At 47.1% G+C, this 11,448-nt stretch overlaps 1 protein-coding gene across 1 annotated transcript; it reads right to left on the reverse strand.

Moving 5' to 3' along the window:
- Positions 1-1,538: 1,538 nt before the first annotated feature.
- Positions 1,539-3,226, reverse strand: LOC120434595 (nuclear factor 7, brain-like). Its single transcript, XM_039602876.1, has 2 exons — positions 3,090-3,226; positions 1,539-2,989 (listed from the first exon to the last, which is right to left on the reverse strand). Exon 2 carries the CDS (start codon positions 2,970-2,972, stop codon positions 1,539-1,541), a length of 1,434 nt encoding a protein of 477 aa, XP_039458810.1. The 5' UTR covers positions 2,973-2,989; positions 3,090-3,226.
- Positions 3,227-11,448: the final 8,222 nt, after the last annotated feature.

Here is an 11,448-nt window from a genome sequence, read left to right on the forward strand (position 1 = left end):
AACCCTACGTGTAAAACTCCGCACTCAAGTTGCCTGGCTGTGTGTGAGTTTCAACTTGCCAATTGTTTTTTGTGTTTTGTTTTTTTACCCAATTTTTTTCTTCCTTTCAGCTGATTGTTCATGTCAATCCCAAATTTAAAACTCCAAAAACAAGATGCAGGCGCATCTAGTACACGCAGAGCTGCCACACAAAGAAACAACAGAGCATAGAGCGTAGCCAGCACTACAAATCTTGGATCCTCAGCTCTTAGTTAGCGGTGAGCGCAGTGCATGCTACGTCCGCTGTGAAAGGGCCTTTATCCTGCATAGTGTGACTCAGAGCAATGGTCCCGGGTCAGTCCTGACTTTGTGTTAAACTAACCCTAAAGTAATAATAGTATTTCTAACCACTGATATACCACAACTTCTACCAGCTACCAAAAGTTAGGGACCTAGCTTGTATGAGCCTTGTGTGACCAACAAGGGAAAGATGGTTCACAACTTCACCTGAGAGTAAAAAGATAGAAAGAGTGAAGAGGTGGAGAGAAACAGAAAGAAGGAAAAACACTCCAGGCCAGCCAAGACTATGACACTATTAGATTTAAAGGTCCAAGATTCAGCTGCATAGCCTTTTTCTTCTGTGAAGCCAGGAAATAAACATCTTTTGAAAACCACAGCTGTTACTTCTCCACCTTCTACTCAGGTTGTTACTTATGAATGTTTTAACTTGGCTGGTTCTTTTCTATCTGAGCCTTTACAACATTTTATATAACATACCTTGTTCACTTTTATTCTTTGTTTAAATGCTTTCTGTGTAGCATTCACACTCTAATGAGGTCAGTGTCTTAAGCAAGGATATTTGTCATGCAGGTTGGAGTAGCCAGAGCTCGAACCACCAACCTTCGGACTCGAAGATGACCCGCTCTACCTTCTGTAGTAGTAAGCGACCTTATTGCTTACTACTACTGCAACATTGAAAGTGCTTTATAAAACTGTTATCATCATTATTATTATTATTATTATTATTATTAAAAATGAGGATTTCTTCATACTAAATGAAACTGTGTTTGTTTAATCTGCAAAATTAGTGGCTGAAAGTTTAGATAAATGAAACGAATCGACAAACAGCAGCATTTCTTGGCTCTTCACACATGTTCATTATATTCTGATGATCCTGGATGGAGACAAACTACAGATAAGTGTGTTCAGCCCAACTAGTTTATCTCATTACAGCAGTTTGATGTTTCCTTTGAATCCCCTGAAGATACTGACAGTGAAGCACGTACATAATACTCCAGCCTTTCAACTCTGAGCTTATTTAGTTCTATTAATACACTGAAATCTCATTTGTGTCATGAAGAAAGTCTTTAATCAAACAGAATTCATATATCAGAAACATTTCATATATGGAGTTAAACATGAATCATTGTTTCAACAATATATTTATTGTTGTTATAAACAGACAAGAAGACAACCATTTACACACATCAAATAGAAACATGAATCACTTGTAATGATTAGAGGCTTGATAGAATTTCAAATCTAGTTTGGGGAGTCATTCAGTAAGGAAACATGAAAGAATTTTCCATGTGAAAAGGTGGACAGCAGAAACTGAAACTCATCTGCTCCACTGACACCTTCACTGGCAACACCTTCACTTTACCACCACTGTTAATGTATGGAAACATCCTGTGAGTGAAAGTGTGTGTGAAGGTGTGTATGTGTGTGTTAGTATCAGGATCAGAGAACGACAGCTTTCCTCTGTTCCAGTCCAGATTCACTCTGATCCTCTGGAGCTTCTTCTCTACTGAGAGATCAGTTTTAGCTGATGGTGAGTGTGCTGAGTATTTACCTGTAGAAAACCATAATCTCCACAATCCAGACTCAATGTATCCCTTCCTCTGCACAGACTCTGCTAACACACCCAGTGCCCACCATGTACTGTCTCCAAAATCAACATCCCAGCTGTGAGTCCCTGAGTTAAAGCCCTCAGAGCCCAGGACAGAGCAGGAATAATCAAACCTCTCTGGAGTATCAGGAAGCTGCTGTTCATCTCCTCGTCTCACACTGGTCAGATCTTCAGACAGGATGAGTTTTGGATGAGCAGTGTTTGGGTCCAGAATGAGAGGAGTGTAGGAGACCATGTCCTTCATGTTGTTCCAGATGTTGAAGGTCAGGTTGCCCAGGTGTTTGGCCTGGTCTATCAGAGCTCCTGAGGGCAGCTGTGGATCATCCAGCAGGGGGCAGCGCTGGACTCTTTCCACTGCAGCCTTGTAGTTGTGCAGGAATGAGATGTCTTCAGCGGTCAGCTCCTCCTCTGTGGCTCTGACTGTGTCTGAAAGAGCTGCTATCTCTCTGCTCAGAGCCTCCATCTTCTCCTTCATCATCCCACTCTTCTGCTCCTCTTCCTCCCTCAGTGCAGCCAGCCTGGCCTCCTCTTCCTCTGCTAGAAACTGGTGAAGCTTCTTAAACTGCTCCTTAATCTGCCTCTCTGTGTGTCGGGCCTGGACCTTAATGTGTTCTGCTGTTTGATCAAACTTCACTTGAACTTCTTCACAAACCTTTAACTTCTTCTTTAAGGGCTCCAGAGTTTCCTGAAGTTCCTTCTTGTGTTGTTGTGCAGCTTCATCAATGGGTCTGAATCTGTGATTGGTGTGTTTTTCTGAGTCTCTGCAGATGACACACACTGGCTGCTGATGGTCCAGACAGAAGAGTTTGAGTTTCTCAGAGTGCAGACTGCAGAGAGCCTCTGAAGCTCTCTGATCTCTCTCCTGTAAGAACGACTCACACAGGTTCTTTAAAGCCAGGTTTGAAGGTGGTTTTGACCTTGAAGATCTTCTCTTACAAACTGGACACTCGTGTGTTGTTCTCTCTCTCCACCGTCTCTTCAGACAGTCTTTACAGAAGCTGTGGCTACATGACAGAATAACAGGATCTGTGAAGACCTCCTGACAGACCGGACAGCAGAGATCCTCCTCTGATCTGGAAGCCATTGAGTCTGTGAGTGAAGCTGAAAACAGCAGACAGGAAGTACAGTCAGTCCTGGCTCCCCTCCCTCCTCTACGATCTTCACTGAAACTTGCTTTGAGTCATGTTTTGCTCAAACTCACATTCAGTGTGTGGAGCGTCAGCAGCTTGAAGCAGCAGTGTTGGAGTTTTCCACTTTTCTCTCCTGTAGCTGGACTCACTCAGAGGAAGCTCCTAGTTTGGTCTGAACTCAGTCTGATTGTCTGTGCGTCTCTCTTTACTGAGGCAGAACAACATCCTGTTTCCTGGTTTGTAGCATTTCAGTGACATATAGGCCGGAACATCACTCAGTATGAGTGTGACAGCAGAGTGCAGACGTTTGTCGCAGATCAGAAACGAAACCTTTTCTCAAGCTTAGAAAATAAAGTGTGACTCAGTGGTGCAGCTGCTTGGCAGTTTTTATTTCAGACTTTGTTCTGGTTATTGTTCAGGTTCCACAGCAGTGGGAGTGTAATGCAGTCACACAAACACAGGTGGATTTACTTTGGAGAACTTCAAGACATGTTGAGGATGTGATTTAGCCATTTAAATCAGCTGTATTGGATCAAGGACACATCTAAAACCTACAGGACACCGGCACTCAAGGCCTGGAGTTTCCCCATCCCCCGTTACTGTAACAGCAGCTACTTTTCCGTCAGACCAACACCAACATCAAATTCTGTCTGACACAAACAACACTTCTAGATGGAGTTTATCCTTTGACTTTAAGTCCTCCTCTTTATTCTCTGAAACACACTTTCATTCATTCATTGATTATTTTAGTCAGAAATGTTGTTTGTTACTATTAAACATGAAATATTAACATTGAAGAAGATGTGATGAAGGAATATTTGCTTGAAAAACAAAAGTATTGTTCATCATGAGTTTTCTGGAGCTCTATTAAGCCATGTATTAACAACATGTGCATCATAGTGCAAAAGTAACATAACAAAGCTCTGTTCGGACAGTTTCCTTTCAGTCGATTCACTCGGTACAGTATGGGATATCACGCTCCCTTGCATGTCCTGGCTGAAGAAACCTTTATTCACGCCTTTAAGGCAGATGACGTGTGATGACACGCACACGGCCCCGCCTGCACATATAGCCGCTGTCATCACAGTCATCCCTTAGTTCTTACGCTCTTCACCTCGCTGAGAACACCTCTGCTGAGTTGGGCTACCTAGCTGCTGCTAGTTGACGGAGCCCGAAGCCTGTGCATTTTGTCGCCAGCTCCGGCCCTCGACCCTGGAAAGATGGGTGACGTTTGTGGAAAAAATGCTGGGACGCTCGGCTGTCGCACGGCAAGAGCCTCACCTTTCCGAATCTGGAGCCCCGGCTTCGTCCGAGTCCGGAGCCCCGGCTTCGTCCGAGTCCAAAGACGAGGATTTTCTGGTCGATGTCCCTGCAATTAGCTGGGCTGACCACATGGAATATGTTGACGGGTTAGCCGATGACGAGCCGGAACCATGCAGGAGCGCTGACGGGCTTCAGCAGATGGAAGCTCTGCGCGACATCATCCCCAGACGTCAGCCCAAGCCCAAGCCCGCAGCCAGCTCTCACAGGCCCGCCGCTCCTCTAACGACTGGCAAGAGACCGGCGCCCACTGCTGAAGTGGGTGTGCCGCCAGCGAGAGCACATCCTCTGGCCCGAGCTCCACGCCAGTCGGCCTGGAGCAAAGGCCCACCCTTTTACCCCTCTGTTGCCGCACAAGAGGTGCCGCTTAAGTTCTGTTCAGGTTGTCAGCCCCAGAAGGTGCTGCACTTTCCTAACAATGTCTCCCAAGCACAAAACCTTTGCACACAAAATGCCTCAGGTAACTCCCTGTTCAGGTGTGTTAAATGTTCAGGTGACCACATCGAGTGTTCCCGCTGTTTTTCATTGTTGTGCCCCAGAAAAGGTGCCTCCAACAAAATGTATGAATGTACATGTTTCCATGTTACAATCAATAAAGAGTGTTGTTTATTCTCAAACAGTCACAAATGCTCAGCCTGCAGGCAGAATGAGCCAGGTCAGGCAGGTGATGCAGTCCCCTGCAGACACACTGGGGGGAGACAACGCCCCGCCAACGGTGCTGCAGGTCAGCCGGCTGGCTGCTCACTTCCCTCAGTGGCGCGCTTGCGCCCCCTCCCCGTGGGTGCTGCGAACCATTGCCATGGGTTACCGGTTGAAGTTCCAGGTCAAGCCGCCTCGTTTCCAAAGAGTTGTAAACACGACTGTCAACACCGAGGCGGCCATGATACTCAGAGATGAAATAAAGGCGCTATTGCAGAAAAGAGCAATACGAGTGGTCCCCGCTTCGGAGACAGACAAAGGTTGGTACAGCCGTTATTTTGTTGTTCCGAAAAAAGGGGGAGGGCTTCGTCCCGTCCTCGACCTGTGAGTCTTGAACACGTCTCTACGAATGTACAGGTTCATGATGCTAACACTCAGACAGCTCTTGAATGCGGTCAGCCCGGGAGATTGCAAGATCGATTGTTGAAAACCAGATGCTTATTTTCATGTGGCTATACACCCGAAACACAGGCAGTTTCTGAGGTTTGCATTTGAGGGCGTAGCCTACGAATACCTAGTGCTGCCCTTCTGGCTGTCGCTTGCTCCTCACCTTTACGAAATGTGCCGAGGCAGCGTTAGCGCCCCTCAGAGAGAGAGGCATCCGCATCTTAGCCTACCTAGACGACTGGGCTCTCGTAGCTTGCTCCAGAGAGCAGGTGGAGACACAGCTGTCACTGGTTCTGTCACACATTCAGACACTGGGGTTCAGTGCGCATGCGCTAACCAGCGTGCAGCCTGTTACAGTTGCTCCTGCTTTTTCTCTTAGTTTAGCTCTGTTTTCTTACATATTCTTTTTTTTCTGACTTGTATTTAATGGAGCACTGTAAAAAAATGATTTCCCCTAGGGATCAATAAAGTATTCTGATTCTGATTCAGATTCTCTGTGAACTGTCAAAAGAGCTCGCTAATCCCGAGTGAGCAGATTACTTTTCTCAGTTTGGAAATATGCTCGCTTTCCAGCCGCACACGTTTGTCGGAGCACAGAGTGGCCGCGTTTCATCACTCCCTCGCTCAGTTTCAGCTGGGACGCAGACTGCGTTTCCAGACGATATTAAGCTTGTTGGGCTTGATTTCATCTATGATCGCCATAGTACCACTTGGACTGTTAGAAATGAGAGCTTTTCAACGCCGGACTCTCTCTCACCGTTTGTGTGCATACCGGTAACCGCATCTTGCATGCTAGCTCTCAGTCCTTGGCGGGAGCCCAGGCTGCTGCATCAGGGCTCTCGGATTGGGAGGGTGTTGTTTCGCAAGGTGGTGTCCACAGATGCTTCCCTAAGAGGGTGGGGAGCGCTGTGCGAGGGTGCATCAGTGAGAGGGATCTGATCCGCAGCCCAGTGCCAGCTGCACATCAACCACTTAGAGCTGTTAGCAGTGTTCTTAGCTCTAAAGCATTTTCATCCAGTCCTGGAGGGCCAGCATGACTTAGTCAGGACGGACAATTCAACAGTGGTGTCTTACATAAACAGGCAGGGAGGAACACGCTCTCTTCCCCTGTTGAAGCTGTCTCACTCTCTGGTGTTATGGTGCAGTGTTCATTTTCTGTCTCTGAGAGCCACCCATGTCCCGCGCCACCTGGACCCCGGGCCGGACCTTCTCTCCAGGGGGGGGGTCCTCTGGTGAGAGAATGGAGGTTACACCCTTTAATAGTGGCTCAGATTTGGGTCCTATTTGGCAATGTGCAAATAGATCTTTTTGCTTTCAGGGTAAATACTCACTGCCTCCTCTTCTTCTCCATAATCGACCACGATGCACCCTTGGGCTTGGACGCGCTAGAGCACCAATGGCCAGACGTGCTCCTGTATGTATTTCCCCCGGTGGAAATGATATCTCCAGTTCTAGAGAGAGTGCGTCGGCATTCCCTCTCTCTGATTCTAGTGGCCCCTTGGTGAACCACAAGGTCTTGGTATGCAGAGATAATCAGCCTGCTAGCAGTGAGTCTTTGGCAGCTTCCTCTCCGCAGGGATCTCCTCTCTGAGGCAGGAAGAGAAGTGTTTAATCTGCGCCCAGATCTGTGGCAACTTCATGCTTACCTGCTGAGAGGTTAAACTTGATTGCTAAGGGTTTGCCACCTAGTGTGATAGCGACAATTCAGAGTGCTAGGGCCACATCTACTAGAGGCTTGTACGCTTACAAATGGTGAGCCTTCGAGCAATGGTGCCAGGACCGCCACACTCTCCCATTTCAGTGCTCTGTTGTAGATGTTGTCTGTGAAGGTTCTCAGTCATCCAGGTCATCGTAGTCTAAGGAGCTTGGAAAAGCGTCTGGACTTTTTTAGGTTGCTTGAAGACGTTTCACCTCTCATCCGAGAAGCTTCTTCAGTTCTAAGGGTCCAATTGGTGGGGAGTCCCAGATTTAAACCCAGTGGGAGTTTCCCCCGAAAGAGGGACAAAAGACTCCCTGATGATCCTCTACCTAATCACATGAGCCAAGATGTGAAAGCAGGTGTGGGTCCTAATCAGCCAGGGTTTCGGGTGAGCTCATTGTGAAACCTGGCCCCACCCTATCATGTGATTTCCTGAGGTCAGATGGCCCAGGATGTAAATGGGTGTTAAGGCATCTAGGAAGGGATCTCAAAACAGGATTATAGATGGCAGACAGTTGGTGTCATAAATCACCGCCTCTGTTCAAAGATGGTCGCTCACAGTGGACGTAAATGGCTTCTTTCACTCCTCTTTCAAACCATCTGTCCTCTCTGTCCAAAATGTGAACATTGGCATCCTCGAAAGAGTGACCTTTATCCTTTAGATGCAGATGGACAGCCGAGTCTTGTCCCGTGGAGGTGGCTCTTCTATGTTGTGCCATGCGCTTGTGAAGTGGCTGTTTGGTCTCTCCGATGTAGAGGTCTGGGCATTCCTCGCTGCACTGTACAGCATACACCACATTGTTCAGTTTGTGTTTAGAGGTTTTGTCTTTCGGGTGAACCAGTTTCTGTCTGAGTGTGTTACTGGGTCTGAAGTACACTTGGGATGTCGTGTTTGGAGAAAACTCTCCTGAGTTTCTCTGATACACCGGCTACATAGGGGATGACAATGTTGTTGTGTCTGTCTTTCTTATCCTCCCTCGCTGGTGTCTGATCTTCTTTTCTGTGCATCTTTGCTGACTTTATAAACGCCAATTAGGATAGCCACATGTTTTAAGTGCTTCCTTTACATATGTGTGTTCCTTCTTTTTCCCTTCAGGCTTAGAGGGAACATGTTCTGCCCGGTGGTGTAGGGTCCTAATTACTCCAAGTTTGTGTTCCAGAGGGTGATGGGAGTCAAAGAGGAGGTACTAGTCCCTGTGTGTGGGCTTACGGTAAACTTCAATGTTGAGGTTGCCATTCTCTTCGATGTGCACAGCGCAGTCCAGGAAAGGCAAGCAGTTGTCCTTTGTGTCTTCCCTGGTGAACTTGATGTTTTCATCCATGGCATTAATGTGCGCAGTGAAGGATTCCACTTCTTGTGTTTTGATTTTGACCCAGGTGTCGTCTACATATCTGTACCAGTGGCTGGGTACTCGCCCTTTAAAAAAGACCAGGAGCCTTTCTTTCCTCTTCCTCCATGTAAAGGTTGGCTACAACAGGTGACACGGGAGAGCCCATGGCGCAGCCATGTTTTTCTCTGGTGGGACTTAGTTGGTTTTTGTTTATTATTTTGGCCTGGGTTCACCCTGGAGCTATGCTTCTTGCCCTTCAATAAAGTCACTTTTTTTTTTACTTACAACTGGCTTTGGATGTTTGGCTTGGGAATCAGGGAGGGTACTCTCTCTCCTCCAACCTTTATGTGCGTCTCTACACGCCTAGACTAGGGGCATAACATAAATGGGGGCTTGTCCCTTTTTGTTCGTGTGATTGGTTCGTTTCCTTTCCGCGTTTGCTGTGGGTGGGGGGACGTCATTGAGGGTGTGTGGGAGGATGGAGAGTTTCATTCGTCTATGCGTTGGGCGCGAGTTTTACGGCCCTGGAGTGAGTTGATGTGGTTAGTTGTCTACGGTATTGTTTTGCTTTTTTGCTTTGCTCGTGATGTCGTTTGACATGGATGATTTTGCGCAACAGCCCTCCATTGACAAGTTGGAACGGTGGACAAAAGCAGATCTGTTGGTAGTGGCTAATTTGTTCAATGTGGATGTTCCGTTGCATTCTAGGAAGGCAGAAATTAAGAAATGTTTGATAGAGAAACTGGTGGACAGGGGAGTGTTTGGGGGGCTGAAAACTTCGCCGAGTGGGTCTGGGAGTTTGGAGACGGCAGTGGGGGCGGAAGCTGCTGGGGCCGTCCTTCCCAGGGCCGTCACCGTTCAATCTCCTAAATTTGACCCAACTGGCCAGGTTGCGGCGGGTTTGGTGACGGAAGATCTCAAGCTTGCCCTTCGCTTGAAGGAGGTGGAGCTGGTGGCCAAGGCTAAGGAAGTCGAGCTCGTGCATCTTCGCATACGAGCTATGGAGCTGGATCCTTCTCAAGCGAGGGACGCTGTTCCCGTACCTGTGAGTACAATCCCCGACACTTCCACTGTAGACCAGTTTAACGCAAGCAAGCAAAATGTTTTGGTACCTCCTTTTAGCGAGAGGGAGGTTGATTCCTATTTCACTGCTTTTGAGCACATCGCAACCCTTTTTTAAATTCCCAAAGGATGTCTGGAGTCTGTTGTTGCAATGCAAAATAGTAGGAAGAGCGCAGGAGGTTTGTGCGAGTCTTTCCATTGCTGATAGTCTGGATAATGAGATTGTCAAATCCACTATTTTGTGGGCTTAAGAATTAGTCCTGGAGGCGTATCGGCAAAAGTTTCGTGCCTGTAGCAAGTCCAACAGTCAAACATTTTGTGAGTTTGCACGTGAGAAAGCTGTCTTATTTGGCAAGTGGTTGGCTGCTATTCCTGTGTCAGATCGCAAATGTTTTTATTGTCATGAAATCGGTCACCTCGTCGCTGCTTGCCCATCACTACAGCGCAAGGAGCAGGCTCACAAGGTAAGGAAGCCAAAAAGTGTGGGTTTTGTTCATTCTATGTCTGCTTCCAATTCACCTAGCAATGAAGTGGGAAGTGGCAGCCTTGATGACAGCTACCGTCCCTGTGTGTCGGAAGAGTTTGTTTCTTTGAACGGAACAGAGGAGGATCGGGTGCTGATCACGATTTTGCGTGACACTGGAACAGACACTCATTTTGAGGGGTATTTTACCTTTTTCTGATGACTCTTTTTGAGGTTCGGATGCTCTTGTCTTGGGAGTAAAAATGGATGTATTGCGAGTGCCACTACACAATGTTTTTCTTCAATCACCGCTCGTTTCGGGTTTGGTAACGGTTGGAGTGCGCGATCATTTGCCAGTGCCCGGAGTTGCAATGATTCTGGGGAATGACTTAGCGAACGGGAAAGTGTTTTCTACTCCGAGAGTGATTGAGAATCCTGTGCCTGATACTTTGTTATCTGACCATGCTGCTGAGCGATCCCCCTCTGTTTTCCCTGCTTGCGCTGTAACTCGCGCGCACAAGCGCAAGTATGGTGATGTTGATCTGTCTGATTCTTTTCTCTGCGCTGGTGGTGAGCTGGAGTCTGAATCTAAAACCTGTGACCCGCTGATGGGCGACCCGAGTCAATGCCCATCAGTGACGTCTCTCTACCTTTGGGGGTTAATAAAAGGGATTTTGTTTTGGCAAAACACAGTGACCCGACTCTGGTGGGTTGTTTTTCAGCTGCCAACTCTAGTGACCAGCATCCTCGTGTTTATAGTGTTGAGGGTGATGTGTTGATGCGTACCTGGTATCCGCCTAAAGCTGGTGATCTGGGCTGGAATGTGTCTAAGCAGGTTCTGGTGCCCCAACAGTACCGACACAACGTTCTTAGTCTTGCCCATGACGATTTTTCAGGACATTTAGGTATTAAGAAAACTTACCACCGCATTCTGTGCCATTTTTTTTTCCCAGGATTGAAGAATAACGTTGCTAAGTATTGTTGTTCTTGTCACACCTGTCAGATTAGCGGTAAGCCTAACCAAGTCATTCCACCCGCTCCATTACACCATATCCCAGTTTTAGGATAACCGTTTGGACACATACTCATCGACTGTGTTGGTCCACTTCCTAAGACAAAATCGGTCCACCAGTACCTCTTGACTTTGATGTGTGTTGATACACATTTTCCCGAGGCAATTCCATTGCGCACCCTTAAAGTTAAATCAGTTGTTAAGACGTTAGTAAACTTCTTTTCCACTTTCGGGTTACCGAAAACTGTCCTATCGGACCAAGGCTCTAATTTCATGTCTAAGATTTTTGCTCAAGTTTTGCAATCACTTGGCATTAAACATCAGAAATCTAGTGCCTATTATCTGGAGTCGCAAGGTGCACTCGAGCGGTTTCATCAGACATTGAAATCTATGTTGCGGAAATTTTGCCTTGAGTCTGAAAGGTAGTGGGATGAGGGGTTGCCGCTGCTCCTCTTAA

This window comes from Oreochromis aureus, linkage group 3 (genome assembly GCF_013358895.1).
Source record: "Oreochromis aureus strain Israel breed Guangdong linkage group 3, ZZ_aureus, whole genome shotgun sequence".
In the NCBI taxonomy this organism is placed as follows: Eukaryota; Metazoa; Chordata; class Actinopteri; order Cichliformes; family Cichlidae; genus Oreochromis; species Oreochromis aureus.